The following is a 16,381-nucleotide window of genomic DNA, read 5'->3' on the forward strand; positions in this document are numbered from 1 at the left end:
TGCTTCCCCCAAACCCCACCTCTACATTTGCTTCTGCTCTGGGCTCTCCATGGAGTCCTCCCCTCTCTTCCTCTTCTACATCACTCAGTAACTCTGCTGCACCTCAGAGCAACTCCACTAAGAAACTTCCCTCTCTATGGCTGGTCTGGCTCAGTTGGTTGGGTGTCGTCCAGTGCACCAAGAGGTTGCTGGTTCCATTCCTGGTCAGGGCACAGGCCAGGATTGTGGGCTTAATCCCTGGTAGAGGGCATGCAGGAGGCAGCTGCTACATATTACCCTCTCACATCAATGTTTCTCTCTTCTCCCTTTCTCCCTCTCTCTAAAAATCAGTAAACTCTTCTTTAAAACAACAACAACAACAAAAACTTTCCTTGTGTCCACCAGGCATGGTGGGCACCCCTGTCCTGTGATCCCTTCACTCACTGCCACCCTCTATAGAATTCATCACATCGTTGCATAATCAGTGGCCTCTCTCATCCATTTGTCCTTCCCATGCTACCTGACTTCCTCCAGGACAGAGAGTCTGGCTTATTCATATTTGTGTCTTCAGGACCTGGAAGAGTGTCTGGCACATAGTAAGGGTCCAGTCAATATTGGGTGTTTTTTAATAGAAACGAATGTTTGATTTTACCAGTGAACTCTGAGAAAATCATGTGCTTTCTCTAGGTCCCTGAGTGCTTGGCAGTTTATAGGAGGTTTGAACTAGATGTGATAAAGATCCTTCTTCTGCATAGGACTCTGCGGTTGTATGATGTTTGCTCAGTAAGCGTTCATATGGAGTGTCTTCTCCCCTCCACCCTCCCTGTCCCCTTCTCTCAGATATACCTGCCGCACCCTTTTTGAGCGCCACAAGCTGCTATTCAGTTTTCAGATGTGTGCAAAAATCCTGGAGACTTCTGGCAAGCTCAACATGGATGAGTACAACTTCTTTCTACGTGGTGGTGTGGTGAGTTGGGTAGAGGGCACATCCTAGTGTGGGGTGGTCAAGGTTGAGGATGGTGGCAAGTATGAAGAGGACTCCAGACCTGGAGGATGAGGCCCAAAGCTCCAGCAAGTGAGCTGAGGAGAACTGCCAGGAGTAGGGGCATGATGAGCTCTCTTGGGCTATGGCAGTGACTTGCCATGCTCACATTACAGGTGGGACTTTTGGGGATCCTCTTACCTGTGACCCCTGATTGGCATGATCTTGCAGCTCTTTCACTACCTCTCAAGCCACTCTTTCCCTGGCCTGCAGCATGGCCACCATGACACTGTCCTCCTTGCAAGCACCTCAACGCCTTCCCCACCCTTCCCCCTGTGTTGCATTTGCTTGGCAAACTACCACTCTGGTTAGATCCTGCTCTACTGTTCCTGTGTGGCCCATGAAGCTGAATGTGGCTGGAGAAAAACACCCACACATGAACCTCACAACGATACTGCATTTCCCTGGGCTAGTCAGTCTCCCATCCCCGTGGACAACAGTTTCATTTATTTTGACATCTTCACGTCACCTCTCATCTGGGTTTTAGCAGTAACCTCCCAATGCCCGCCACCCCAGATTTCTCAACTCAGTGGCAAGAGATTCTTTTAAAATGGTTGCACATCACTGATGTCATCTCCCACCGTCCAGCTTCTCAATCCACCCACTCCAGCTGCACAGGCCTCCTTGCTGTCACAGGCATGTCCCACCTTAGGGCCTTTTACGCTGGCTGTTCCTTCTCCCAGAAAACTACACCCTCAGGTGTACACACTTGGCCCCTCTCTCACCTCCTCCAATATTTGATTCAAATCTCACCTCCTAAGACATCCTTGACTTTCTCATTTAACACTTTACCCCTCAGCACTTCAATCTTCCTTATCTCCCTCAACTTATTCTATTTTTCCATGGCACTGGAAAAATCTCTAATATACTAGATAATTCACTCATTTATGTTTTGGTTCATTATCTGCCCTCTCATGTTGGAAAAAAGCTACTTAGGGGCATATATATTTGTACTTTTTGTTCAGTGATGTATTCCATGTGCTTAAAAAACTTGCAGTTGGTGAACAATAAATATTTGTTCAAGAGTGAAGAAGGGAATTTGCTCTTCTCTGAAGGGTGAAGCTACCAGTTGATAGGATTAGGTAAGATGCAACCACCAGAGGGCGCAAGCTCCCTAAATTTGAACTGTGATAGCTCTACAGTAGCTGAGAGGCTGAAACCCCCATTTATTTCCTTAATAAAGGTGGATTCCAATCCATCTTGGATTCCTGTATTCATTTTTCCATTCTGTTTCATGTAAGACTCATCTTGGATTTCCCATGTTTTAAAAAAAAAGGTAACTTTCTTTTGGAGATGTTCCCAGTCAATCCCTTTTTCCTGTCTCCTTTCCCCCAGGTCCTGGATCGGGAGGGCCAAATGGATAACCCATGTACTAGCTGGCTCGCAGATGCCTACTGGGATAACATCACAGAGCTAGACAAACTAACCAATTTTCATGGACTCATGAACTCCTTTGAACAGTATCCTCGTGACTGGTACCAGTGGTATACCAATGCCACCCCGGAGAAGGCTATGCTGCCAGGTGCCCAGGCATCTGAGCCTCCCCACTCCTGCATTTTTCCTTCCCTCCATTCAGCCCATGTGCTTGCCCTTCCCTTTGTTCTTTATCCCCTCTCCCAAGTTCCCCTCATCCAGCTGCCTCCTGGCAGAGCATTCCCTGCAGGTGCCCCTTTGTTTAAACTCCCTGCTCTTCCACACTCACCCTACAAAAACTCAACTCAACTCATCCCCAGGTGAGTGGGAGAATGCTTGCAATGAAATGCAACGGATGCTGATTGTTCGCTCCCTACGCCAGGACCGAGTGGCATTCTGTGTTACCTCTTTCATTGTCTCCAACCTTGGCTCCCGCTTCATTGAACCACCTGTGCTAAACATGAAGTTGGTCAGTGGCTTGGTTTCCTTTCCCGCACCACCCCTGGGTCCTTCCTGCCTCCCTCTCCCCATTCCAGTCTACCATATGCATTTCCTCTATCTCTCTCCCACTCATGTTACTTGGCCTTCTGCTTGAGGCCATACCCTATGCTTCTGACAGGTGCTGGAGGACTCAACCCCACGAACCCCACTGGTATTCATCCTGTCCCCTGGTGTGGACCCCACCAGTGCCCTGCTCCAGCTGGCAGAGCACACAGGCATGGCTCAGCGTTTTCACGCCCTGTCCCTGGGCCAAGGCCAAGCCCCCATTGCTGCTCGGCTCCTCCGAGAGGGCATGTTTCAGGGTTAGTGTCATTCTTGTCCTTCTACCCCCTCCTTGGCCCTGATCCTACTCACCAGAGCCTCCAGCCTCAATCACACTGCCATAACTGCAGCTCCCACTTTTCCAGAAGGCCCCAGGAGTGGCAGACCTGAGCATTTTGAGCCCCTTCCCACACACATACAATCAGATGGATAGTGTGGGGACAGATGGGGTTTAGAGAATGGGTCCCACTGAATCTAGTATCTCCTTGCAGGACATTGGGTATTCCTGGCTAACTGCCATCTGTCACTCTCTTGGATGCCTAATCTGGACAAACTGGTGGAACAACTGCAGGTGGAGGATCCTCACCCTTCCTTCCGCCTGTGGCTCAGCTCTAGTCCCCACCCCGACTTCCCTATCTCAATCTTACAGGCCAGCATCAAGATGACCACAGAACCACCAAAGGTATGGGCGACTGTAGATAGCCAGCATCAACCATACCATCTGGTCTACCTTTCCTTCTGCTAGCATCAGAGAGGGCTTAACCTTAACAACATGTTTTGATTCTACTGTCCTCTAAAAAATTTTATCTCATTTCTCGTCTTTGTGCCAAACTCTTAGAACATAATAGTAATACCTGATTTTCTTGAGTGTTGTTATGTGCCATGCATTGTTCTAATCGATTTACATTTATTAATTCATTTAATACATACACACACACACACTATCAGGTAAATGCTATTAACCCATTTTACAGATAGGAAACTGAGGCACTGAAGAGTAAATACCTAGTCCAGAGAACCTTCCTGTTTCCCAAAGTTGCCTTACATTCTCTCCCTAATGTCACACTTGGCTGGGTCCCCTTCTCTCCCTTCTCTCCAACTCTATTGAAACTTTTATCTCCAATATTACAAGGTCACTGTTTTGTTTTGTTTTGTTTTAACATTGTTTTAAAGAATATGTCTTTATTGATTTCAGACAGAGGAAGGGAGAGGGAGAGAGAGAAACATGAATGATGTCAGTCATTGATTGGCTGCCTCCTGCATGCCCCCTATTGGGGGTAGAGCCTCAACCAATGGAACCTAACCCCGATATCCTTGCTGGGCACAAGGTCACTGTTGAATGCCATCACACTGATCCTTTAAAATCTGATCATGCTGTCTGTACCTATGAGTTATTTTTGTTTTGTTTGTGCTTTTTGTTTTATATCCTACATATTAGTGAAATAATACGGTTCTTGTCCTTTTCTGTCTGACTTATTTCACTTAGCAAAATACTCTTAAGGTTCATGCAGGTTGCCTAAATATGGCAATATTTCATCTTTTTTAATTAAGAAAATCTGATCATGTTGCTACATCCCACCCATTTACCCCCTGCTTAAACTATTTAGTAGCTTTTCATTGCTTTTAGGCAAGATCGAAACCCATATTAACACGGCCTGTGTATCCCAGCAGGCACCTCCCCCCTTCATCCTTGCCACTCTCCCCTCCCTTTCTTTGCTGTACCTGCACCATTAATTTTTAAATCTTTTTGTTCTTCCTCAATAAACCCTGTATTCTCCTGCCCTAAGGCCCTTGTTTATGCTGCTCTCTCCTTTCCTCCCCATCCCTTCTTTGCCCCTTCTAGTCTCAGGAAGCCTCTGACCTCCATGTCTAGGTCCACATCCCAGCGGCCACTCTCGTGAAACATCTACCACTCCTGGCTCTTACTGCCACAGTAATTTTACATGTGTCAGTGTAATCCTCCTCAATGCCCCTAATTCTCTAGACTGCAAGCTCCATGAGGGCAGGCACCATGGGATTTTTCTCTTTCTCACCATTTTGCTCATCCTATGGCTGGAGCAGGGACTTGTATGTAGCAGATGCTCAACAAGTAAACGCTGTTTGAATGCACACGTGCTTGGAGGTCTCTCTTGGGGGTTCTGAGTCCTCCTCGAACACCCCGGGTAGTTGACAGAGGACTGTCCCTTTCTCTGGTTTCCCTGACACACACTCCCACTTATCCCTCTGCCTCTTGCGACATCATTTATTCTGTGCTGCTTTCTCTTCCTGTCCCGTGGTTGTATCTGAAGACAGTCCTTGACCTCCGGCTTTTCTCATTCCTCATTTCCTCCTTTCCCAACTTGATGAAGAGATTGCCCTTTCCCCAATTCAACTCCAGTCCCCATCTCTGGCTCCAGTAGCAGACTCAGTGCCAGGTCTGAATTCCATCTGATGACAAAACATTTATTTCTTCTTGACAAGTCCCACATTCAAAACAAGTCATCAGCGCCTCCACCATAGATCATATCATCATCTTATTTTTGTTAATGGTGCCACTATTTTTTTTAAAGAGATATGTTTAAAGTTGATTTTTATTTACCTTTATTTTTTTTCTGCCAAAAAAGCATTCCATGTCCCCATTTAAAAATGTAAAATAGTCCAGAAATATGTCCCCAGTGTAACAGAATATTTTTTTATTCATTTTTTAAAAGAACTTTTTTTCTTTGCCTTCTAAGAGAGGAGTGTGCCTTGGTAGCTAGATCGAGTACCCTGTGATGGGTAGAGGTGTGTAAGTGCAAAGGTAGGTGCTATTTAGGTCTGCTTCATGAAGGGGGCAATGAGTCTGAGGGAAACCTAGGAGGAGGGAGAGAGGAATCAGCAATGGGGGGGCTCGGAGGAGAGAGAGGCCATCTGGCTTTGCCCAGGAGTGCTTTTTGTGAAAGACAGAACCTCCTTGCGATCAGCCAAATCTTCAGTGGAAGTAGAATATTCAGGGTTTACTTGGTACAACTGGATTTCTTTTGGAAGCTTACAAAAAGGCCAGTATTTTGAAATACTTTATTTGGAAATTATTTTAAATTTACAGAAAAATTGTAAGAATAACAATAGTGCAATGAACACCCACATATGTGTTACCCAGATTCATCTATTGTTAACATTTTGCCCCACTTGCCATATCATTTGATCTCTCTCTGTTTTTCTCTTTTCACACATACACACCTTTTCTGAGCCATTTGAAAGTAAGATACATATATCATGGTCCTTTACTGCTAAGTACTTAAATGTATTTCAACGTAAATGGCTCAACCCTAAGAATAAGATTGTTCTTGTATAACTGCAGCACAGTTACCAAATTAAAAAAAAAAAAGATGCAGCCCTGGCTGGTGGTCTCAGTGGTTAGAGAGTCAGCCCACACACCAAAGGGTTGCAGCTTCGATTCTTGGTCAAGGGCACATGCCTGGATTGCAGGTTCAATCCCTAGCCCGATTGGGCACGTGATGGAGAGAACCAATCAATGTGTTTCTCTCACATCAATATTTCTAACTTCACTCTCTATAAAAATCAATGGAAAAAACATCCTCGGGTGAGGATTAATTTTAAAAATTGATATAATATTTTCATTTAAATCTATTATATATTCATTTTTTGTTAAATGATCCAATCATGGCCTTTATAAATCCACCCCTTCCCCCAGAACAGGATCCAATCTAGATCAGGTATTTTGTTGTCCTGTGAAAGAGGCCAGGTTTTGCCTCTACGTATACAAAGTCAGCCCAAATAGTCAAGGGGATGGTGGTTCATCTGAGTTTTACTTCAAATTAGAAAGTCCCCATTAATCACAGCCCCCAGTTTGGGGTATAATCCTGGAGTATGTTCTTGGATCACTGCCGGCCATCCAGTCTTTTAAAAGTAGATACAAAAGAATATTTATGAAATATATGCAAAATATAACAGATCAAGATTCAATAAATACCTGTGTGCCCATCACCCTGTGTAAGAAAGATTATAATTTTTCTTTAAAGTCTCCGTGCACTTCTCCTCAATCTCACTACATTTTCTCCCCACTCAGAAGAAGCTATTATTCTGAATGTTGTGTTTGTCACTTTCTTTTCTTTTCTTTATAATTTTAACAAAAAAGTTTGCATGGCTAATGAAACCATGCCATATAAACTTTATGTACTTGACATTTATTCATGCTGTTCTTCATGTTTTGTAGTTCTTATATTCCAGGTCACTAGCCTTTGTAAATTACGTGTTTTGTGGGTTGTCTTTTTTCTTTATGTTATTTTTCAGTGGATAGAAATTCTTAGTTTTTATCAGGTTTAATTTAGCTATCTCCTTTTTCATGGGTTGTGCTCCTATGTCTTGTTCAAGAAATCTTTGCTTACTCCAAGGTGATAAAGGCACTCTCTTATACTTGCCTTGAAAACAGTTTTATAACTTGACTTTCACATATAGGTTTTCAGTCACTTCAAATAAATTTTTGTGAGTGTAGAATGAAGTAGAGGTCTAATATTTTTTCCACATGGATAACCAATTCTCCCAGTACTATTATTGAACAGCCCACAATTACCCTTCTGATCTGCAATGTGTCTGCTCAGCCTTAAATTATGTTTAAATCATATATGCATATATATGTATATGTATGTATGTATATATACATATACATATATACATATACATACACATACACATACACATACATATACATATATATATATATATATATATATATATATATATATATATATATATATGTTTCTGGGTCCTTTATTCTGTTAATTGATCAAGTTGTTTATATTGGGGTCACTATACACTATCTTAATTACCATAGAGCTCTATAATAATTCTTTATAGCTGGTAAGGCAAGTCTCCTTACCTTATTTTTCTTTAGGCTACTCTCCAACGTAAATTTTTCTTAATATGTTTTTATTGATTTCAGAGAGAGGGAGAGAGACATAGAAACATCAATGATGTGGGAGTCATTGATCGGCTGCCTCCTGCACACCCCCTACTGGGGATGGAGCCTGAAACCTGGGCATGCGCCCTGAGAATCGAACCTCCTGGTTCATAGGTTGATGCTCAACCACTGAGCCACACCAGCTGGGCTCCAACATAAATTTTGGAATTAGCTTATCAAGTTCCACAAAAAAATCCTATGGATCAATTTTGAAGAAATCTACATCTGTAGGATATTGAGCCTCCCAATCCATGAAAATAGTATGTCTCTTCATTTGTTCTTTATTTCAATAAAGTTTTGTAATTTTCTCTATGAAGATTTGTATATTTTTATTAGATTTATTCACACCTTACATATTTCGATGTTATAAATGGCATTTTAAAAATCACATTTTCTTTTTGTTACTGCTTTCTCCAATATTCTTGCTTCAGTTTTCTCACTAATCCATTCTGTCCATAATAGGTGAGTCTTCTTAAGACACTGTTTCAGCATATCACTGTTCTACTCAAGACAGCAAGTGGCTCCATGACACCTGGTGAATCAGGTCCAAATGGCTCAAGCTGTCATTCTTATTGCATCTCCATCTGTTAATGGCCCTTCTTACCCAACCTGAGCACTCACACTTGACTTCAGTTAGATTCATCTTCTCACTTATCTTCCCCTTTGTGTCTCTTTCCTTCAGTTCTTTCCACCTCCTGAAAACCAAGACTCTCCTCTCAGCTTAGTCACATCCTTCCCCTTTGTAACACTTAGCCCAAATTCCAACTTATTCACATACAATATTCCTCCTTGATGATATACTATGGCCCTTTTAATCTATACTGAACCTTTGCACATAACATAGTGTTCATTTTTGTTCATTAATAGTTGCATGTATATCTTTGCCTTTTTCCTATTTTCTGGTACTCCCAAATTGAGTTGGCCTACCCATCATTGAGAACATTGTGACTGAGAAGATCAAAAGTGGGAGGACAAGAAGGTAGGGCTGCCATTAGCCCATACAGTGCCTGTGTGTAAATTAGAGAAAGGCAGCCAACCCTGAGAATGAGGGTGCATGTTGGCATGCAGATCAAGGGCTAGATTTCAGCCTCTACTCAGCTCTTCAGCCAGTGCCCTTGTGCAGTGAGCAACTTCCACAACTGTAGACAGTGGTGCTAGTGGCAGAGCGGAACAAGATGATGCCATCCCTTCTCTGTACTTCATTGTCCTCAGGGCCTAAAGGCCAACATGACACGTCTTTACCAACTGATGACGGAACCACAGTTTTCCCGTTGCTCCAAACCTGCTAAGTATAAGAAGCTGCTGTTTGCACTCTGCTTCTTCCACTCGGTATTACTTGAACGCAAAAAGTTCCTGCAGCTTGGCTGGAACATTATCTATGGCTTCAATGACTCCGACTTTGAGGTTTGTTCTAACCAGGGGTCCCTTATCCCAGCCCTATCTTCTTACACTTCTGGCCCCATGGCTCCCCTATAGGAATATCCACTGACAGCCTATGTTCAAGTCCCATTGGAAAATTAAAAAAAAAAAAAGTCCCACTGGAAGAGTTCCTACAATAACTATATGTGGGGCTGGGGGTTTGGGCTGGGACCATGCACAGGTGTCAGAGAATTTGCTGAGCCTCTATCTGGATGAGTATGAGGAGACACCCTGGGATGCGCTCAAGTACCTCATTGCTGGCATCAACTACGGTGGGCACGTCACGGATGACTGGGACCGGCGCCTGCTCACCACCTACATCAATGATTATTTCTGTGACCAGTCTCTATCAACCCCCTCCTACCGGTGAGGGGGAGATGGCACTGAACAGGGGGCCAGAGGACACAAAGAGACCAGGCGGTAGGACAGGGGGGAAGGGGAAGTGTTTGAGGAGAGAATATGAAATTGGTAGAAGGCAGAGTGTGTGGAATTGGGAGGAAGAGCAAGAGCAGAGAGCTGGACAAATGGGTCATACATAGGGACTGGGGTCTTGGCCTGGCATTGAAACCCCCAAGTCCTCACAATGTGGTGATAATTATGCTGTGGCTCCCCAGGTTGTCAGTATTGGAGACTTATTTCATCCCCAAGGATGGCAGTCTGGCCTCTTACAAGGAGTACATCAGCATGTTGCCTGGCATGGACCCCCCTGAGGCCTTTGGCCAGCACCCCAATGCAGATGTGGCCTCCCAGATCACTGAGGCGCGAACTCTCTTTGAGACTCTGTTTTCCCTGCAACCCCAGATTACACCCTCCAGGGGTGGAGGCCAGAGCCGGGAAGAGAAGGTAAGAACAGACAGACACCTGGGGGAGGAAAAGCCATGAGGAAGAGAGGGCTGCACTCAGAACTCCTGCTTCATCAGGTCCTTGAGTTGGCCACTGATGTGAAACAGAAGATTCCTGAAATGATCGACTATGAGGGGACCCGAAAACTGCTGGCTCTGGACCCCTCCCCTCTCAATGTGGTCCTTCTGCAGGAGATCCAGAGATATAATAAGCTTATGGAGACCATCCTGTAAGATGGAGAGGGGCTCTGCAGAATGTGGGGAGGGGGCAAGAGGAAGCCTTCACTTCCTGCCTAAGATGACTCTTCCAGGACCATCCCATCTCTAACCATCCACCCTATCCTGCTCAGGTTCTCACTGACAGACCTGGAAAAAGGCATTCAGGGCCTCATCGTCATGTCTACAAGCCTGGAAGAGATTTTCAATTGTATCTTTGATGCCCATGTCCCTCCACTCTGGGGAAAGGCAAGATTACACCACTGTTGATCCTATTCCAACAATGAGATCTCTTCTCACCCTGTGTCCCTGGTCTCCTGGTTCTTGGTAGGCACAGAGCAAAATGCAGTAAGCCTGGACTTTGGAGCCAGGAAGGTTCAAGGTTGAAATCTGGCTCTGCCATTCACTGACTGACTTTGCACAAGATATTAATTTAGAATCTTACTCAGGGCAAGTTACTAATCTCTCCAAGGATGTTTCAAGGATTCCCAGTACTATGCATAACACTTAGTAGGTGCTTCATTAATGGTGACTGGTTACTGTTACTCTTGCTATTGTTGTTAATTAATAGTTGTCATTTTATGCTTCTTTCCTGGGAAATGGCTTTTGGAGTGCTTTATCCAACTGAAGTTGGGGAGCAGGGGCTGACATCACATTCTCTTCTCATATTTGCTCCAACTGCTCAAAATAAGGACTTGAATGCATGAATGAATGAACACATACTGCCTCCTCCTCCAGGCATATCCCTCGCAAAAGCCACTGGCTGCATGGACCCGGGACTTGGCCCTGCGTGTGGAACAGTTTGAGCTATGGGCTAGTCGTGCCCGGCCTCCTGTGATCTTCTGGCTGTCTGGATTCACCTTTCCCACTGGCTTCCTCACTGCTGTACTGCAGTCTTCAGCTCGCCAAAACAATGTGAGCCATGTGGAAAGTGTTATAGGGACTGGATGCTGAGGACATGTACTTGCTCCACCCTTATTCTCACCTTCAATCCCCAGATTTCAGTGGACAGCCTCTCTTGGGAGTTTATCGTTTCCACTGTGGATGACAGCAACCTAGTGTATCCACCCAAGGTGGGAACCAGATGTGCTTGGGGCTCTGAGCAAAGGCGGGTCTGGTGGAGGAGGGTGCTGGGAGCAAAGGTGGGAAACAATTAGTTGAGTAGAGAAGTGGCAGGTCAGGGGTGCTGGCAATCAATGGTTTTGACTTCCCTGTAACCTGCCCCCATGTCTCCCCAGGACGGTGTCTGGGTTCGAGGCCTGTACCTAGAGGGTGCCGGCTGGGACCGGAAGAACTCCTGCTTGGTGGAGGCAGAACCCATGCAGCTTGTCTGCCTCATGCCCACAATCCACTTCCGGCCTACAGAGAGTAGAAAGAAGAGCGCCAAGGGTGGGCCACTCCTTTAGACCTGCCTGCCCCATTCCTAGTTTGTATCCTAACCCATCCTTTGCCCCATCCCTCCCGCACAGGTGCTCCTGCCCTGTTTTCCCAGATGCTTCTGGGATCTGATTCCTTCTCTTTTTTCCTCAGGTATGTACTCCTGTCCTTGCTATTACTATCCCACCCGGGCAGGCAGCTCAGACAGAGCTTCCTTTGTCATCGGCATCGACCTCCGGTGTGGGACCATGACATCTGATCATTGGATCAAGAGGGGCACTGCTCTACTCATGAACTTGGACCACTGAGAAGGCCTCCTCTTCTTCCCTGCTTGAGAGAGGGTCGGAGACTCTAGGAACCAAAGCTGACAATGCACCTCAGACCGAGGCTGCACCTCGCTCAAGCCTTGACCTTGGTTGAATTTGCTGTGTAATGAGGCCCTGGAGATACCTAGTGTACTAGCCATAAAGGTGGAATTTTATTGGAGTTCAGTGCAGTAAAACACCCGTGACTACAAGCCCTAAGTTTCTCAATGGGATGGTGGGGTTTGGGGAGGAAGCCTGGCCTTACAGAGGACCAGAGAGCTACGGTGAGCTGCTACAGGGTGGGGAAAGAGAAGTGGGAGGCCTAGAGACAGAGGCGTGGCCTCGAATGAATGGGCAGGGCCGAAGGGCCTAAAGAGGGTGTGGCTAAGTCTAAGTGCTGGACTGGAACTAGGGGCGGGATTTACTTTGGAAAGGCGCGTGATCCAAATGGAATAAGGGTTTGACAGACAGCCCCGCACATTGCACCCCGGAGTCCGCAATACGCATTTGGCATCTTATTCGGCACTTGCGCTGAGGCGAAAGGAACCTGCAAAAGGCTGGGCGGAACCCGAGAAGGGGTGGGGTACCTCGGTGCGAGGAGGGGCGGGACCATGGGAAGGGGCGGGGCTTTTGGGGCGGGGTTTGTGTTGGAAAATCCAACTGCGCCACGGGGCGGAGCGGAGCGGCCCCCCCAGCCCCGACCTGGGAGAGGGGGGGGCCGCTCGACCCCCTGGGAGACCTTGGGGAATCTGAACACCTGGGACACCCTAGTATCAGGTAACAAGGAGCCGCGCGGGCGTCTGTAAAGAGGGAAACCATCTCCTTCTCAGGGGGGCGGGACGCCTGAGTCGCAGGCAGAGTAGATCTGAGGATGAAAGTTTGGGTCTCGGCAAAGGCATTGGGAAGAAGACTGGGGCTCAGGATATCCCGGTGCCCTAGAAAAGAGCAGGGCGGGGTGGGGGAAGAGCTGAGAGGCAGATGGCTTGGGTTCCGGATGTTGTGAGGGGCCTGAAAGGACTCGCGTCTGGGATTCCCTTTCTCTAAACTAAGGCGGGGCGGCACGCGGCGGTCCCTAACTAAAGGTCAGAGTTTGCAGATAGGTCAGTGCAATTGCCTTGGAGGTCTGACGTGGTTAGGCAGGGACGTGTCTCCGATCCCTCGGCCACTTCGGGTTTCTCCCCAGTACTTTCCACGAGTTGGGGGTGATAGCTTCAACCCTGACCCTCACACCAGGATCCCCGCTAGCCTCTAAGCTGTGGCCTCCGCCCCCTCTCCTCCGCCACACCTCACCTCCCTTCACTCGGCTTTACCCCACTTGTCTCGTCATCCCATGTCCTACCCCACTCTGCCCTTTCACGTTCTTTGCCCCCGTCTCGCTCATGCTTTGTGCTTGATCTTCCCGACGTAGCCACGAGATGGCGAGGGCGAGACGCACAGCCCGAGCTGAGGGGAGTGAGATGGGGAATGGGGCCTTGAAAGCAGCCGGAGCCCCCCTCCCTAACCAGAGGGAAGGGTGGGCTGAGGTGCTCTTTTGGTTTCCTGTCATCCTGGGCCCTCACAGGAAATTGTGGGCGGGAGGGAAAAAGGCATAGAATGGGGAAGGGGCTGGGGACTCAGTCTCCGCCTCCCGGGGCTAGGGTATATAGCGAGGAGGGGGCACGCGGGTTGGTTACTAAGCAACGCAGGTTCACTGCCAGTCTGCTGTGGTTTGTGGCTGTGACTTGGAGGGGGAGTTGGCGAGTATGGGGGGCTGGGAGACTGTGAAAGGTCGAGGGCCGAAGGCCTGGTTCTCGGGACGGGAAGAGCCTGGGAGGAAGGAGGGGAGGCAGCGAGTTGGCACTGAAATGGATTCGTCAGGAGGGAGGCGGGACCCAGGCCTAGCGCTGAGCTCCGCTCCCCTTCCCCCCCCCCCCCGGGGTTGCTTGCCCTGTTGCCAGAGTAACTGACGAGCTAGACTGCGGAGCCGGATTCCCGAACTCTCGAGTCTGCCCAATCCGCTCCAGCGGACGGCCCTGACATCAGAGCCCTGGCAGCCAATGTGGAGGAGGCATTATACCGGGACTGGGAGAGGGAGAGAGGAGGGGCAGAGGTTGAGGAAAGGAAGGGGTAACTGCGGGAGACCTGCACGTGCACTCCCACACGCTCGCGCCCACGGCCCCTCCCTCAGCCGCACGCTTCGGAACCCGCACCCCCCACCCCCCGCGCCTGCGCCACGGGTCGGTGCTCGCCTACCCCTCAGCCCTTGAGTGTGTTGGCTTCATAGTGCTGGGCAGAGTCCCTCATCCCCTCCCGACCCAGACGTCTGCGTCCGCTTGCCTTCTTCCTCGAGGTCTGGAATCTTTAATGCCCAGCCTTGGTTGGGAACGGCCCGCTACCTGTTTCCTACCAACCTCCCAGCTGGCGCCCCACTCTCCCAGGTGGTGGGCTGGGCGGAGCTGTGGTTTCCGGCCCCATAAGCTCCCCCGCTGCCTTCCCGGGCTCTTGGCTTTGGTTGCCTCCCCAGGAGGAACCGAACGGGTACTAGCGCCCCTTCCCGAGGCTTCACTCGCTCAGGCCCAGCTGCTGTTTGTTGGTGGCCGGGGAAGGCCCTGCGGGGAAGCCCCGGACGGCCGTGTCACCAGGGGCCATCACGCCCCTTCTTCGCTTGAATTCTTTGATAAGCACCAAATTCCTTCCCTTCCCCACTTGCCCTGGTGCTCTTTGCACCACCCTCGGCTCCTTTCGAGCCGTTTGTGTCCGTCTCCACTCGTCCTTCCCGGCTTCTCCCGGTTATATAACTCTTCCTCTAGCCGTGTCCTTGTTTCAACTCCACAGACTCCGCCCTGGAACAGCACGGGGAGGGGCAGGAGAGTTGGGGACCCAGACAGATGCCGGCTGGCGGCCGGCGGGAGCTCGGGGGACCTCACAGATGGGGGAAAAGAGTCCGTCGAGACCCAGTGCCCCCGCCCCATACCTCCCACCTCCCACACGAGATCTGGCTCTGGAGAGAGAAGGCACAGTATCTCTGAGAGGCGTGTCGGGACTCCGTCAGAAATGTGGGTTGGGAGGTCAGGGCAGCAGGCGGAGAGGTGGAGCCTAGAGGCCTGAGTCCCTGGGATTGGAGTCGTACTGGGGGTAAAAGAGATAAAAGCAGGAGCAGGATGCTAGGGTCCTGCTTCCACCTTCCTCTCCTTTTTGGGTTCCCAGAATTCCTAAGGCTATTTCCCAGGAAGCTTAGCCAGCTGCCCCTCTCCACCTCTAGGTGTCAAAGGTCTGTGTTAGTGGTGGCCTGGGATGATGTCACCAGTGCACGTGCCCCGGGATTGTTGCCAGGCAATGAAGCCTCCTCCCGTATCCATTCCGGCCCCCCACCTCTGCCCCCGAGTTCAGATCCAGCCCCGTGCCATCTTTTCCCCCTTTCCTTTCCCTTGGCCTTAGTATCCAGCAGGTGGGAAACCCTGGCCTGGAGTTTTGTGAGGGGGAGAGGCATGGGTGTGGTGTGGTGGAAAGACTATGTACAACCCTTTGCTGGGCCAAGAGAACTCTGGGTCACTTTTCCCTACATTGGCACAGAAGAGCTTTCCCTCCAAGCCCCCTCCTCTCTTGAAAAAGCCTCTCAGATGTCTTTTTACTTCCCCACCTCCTGCATTGCCTAGTGTCCTATTGCTCAGTGTTCATTTTGTGTTGAAGGGAGAGTAGTGGCAAGACAGCTGCCCCCAGGAGAAGAGCTGTGTGTGTTATGGAGGATTCATTTGACACCAGCTCATCTCTGACCTTAATCAATGGCACCACCAATAGCAAGGAAAAGGGTCAAGAAACAGTATTAGACTGAAAAGTCAATGTGTTTATCCTGTGTAGTTGGGTGGATCTCTCGCTTAAGGGAGGAGGACTCAGTTGATAGCTATGGCTGCCCTTGTCTATTGTGTCAAGTCCTGGGGTTGGTTATGGTACTGAAAAAAATTGGTTTCTCTTTGTATATACCTTGGAGCTTGGGCTGTCAGATCAAACTCCATTCCATTCCCAGCTCGGCCACTTAGTGGCTATAGGAACTTGGAAAGATCACAACCTCTCTGAGCCTCATATTCTTAATCTGGAAAATTGAAATAGCAGTAGAGTACCTGCCTTATAGGCCTTGGGAGAATAAAAGTTAGATAATATATGCATAGCATGTAGCACAGTGCCTGGCACAGAATGAACACTGAATGAATGCTTGCTTGGTGTGAAATGCTTATTATTGCTCAGTGGTGTTAGTTATTATTTTTATTATTAAAGTTGGTAGGCCTGCTTTAAACTGGCCTGTACCTTAGGCATTCTTTTGGGAGAAGTG

The 16,381-nt window shown here is 48.3% G+C and overlaps 1 protein-coding gene across 1 annotated transcript in view; it reads left to right on the forward strand.

The window, feature by feature from the left end:
- DNAH2 (dynein axonemal heavy chain 2) overlaps nt 1-12,288 on the forward strand; it is a 103,440-nt gene extending 91,152 nt beyond the window's left edge. Inside the window, exons 75-88 of the mRNA XM_081162046.1 lie at nt 820-946; nt 2,357-2,543; nt 2,755-2,903; nt 3,054-3,237; nt 3,469-3,659; nt 9,129-9,320; nt 9,517-9,701; nt 9,950-10,178; nt 10,256-10,407; nt 10,528-10,642; nt 11,132-11,308; nt 11,392-11,466; nt 11,632-11,782; nt 11,924-12,288. Of these exons, the coding sequence (XP_081018172.1) occupies nt 820-946; nt 2,357-2,543; nt 2,755-2,903; nt 3,054-3,237; nt 3,469-3,659; nt 9,129-9,320; nt 9,517-9,701; nt 9,950-10,178; nt 10,256-10,407; nt 10,528-10,642; nt 11,132-11,308; nt 11,392-11,466; nt 11,632-11,782; nt 11,924-12,078 (2,269 nt within the window). The 3' untranslated portion in view covers nt 12,079-12,288. The remainder of the gene's footprint in view (nt 1-819; nt 947-2,356; nt 2,544-2,754; nt 2,904-3,053; nt 3,238-3,468; nt 3,660-9,128; nt 9,321-9,516; nt 9,702-9,949; nt 10,179-10,255; nt 10,408-10,527; nt 10,643-11,131; nt 11,309-11,391; nt 11,467-11,631; nt 11,783-11,923) is intronic.
- The last annotated feature ends 4,093 nt before the right edge of the window (nt 12,289-16,381 follow it).

The sequence above is a fragment of the Miniopterus schreibersii genome, assembly GCF_964146895.1.
Source record: "Miniopterus schreibersii genome assembly, chromosome: 16".
NCBI lineage: Eukaryota > Metazoa > Chordata > Mammalia > Chiroptera > Miniopteridae > Miniopterus > Miniopterus schreibersii.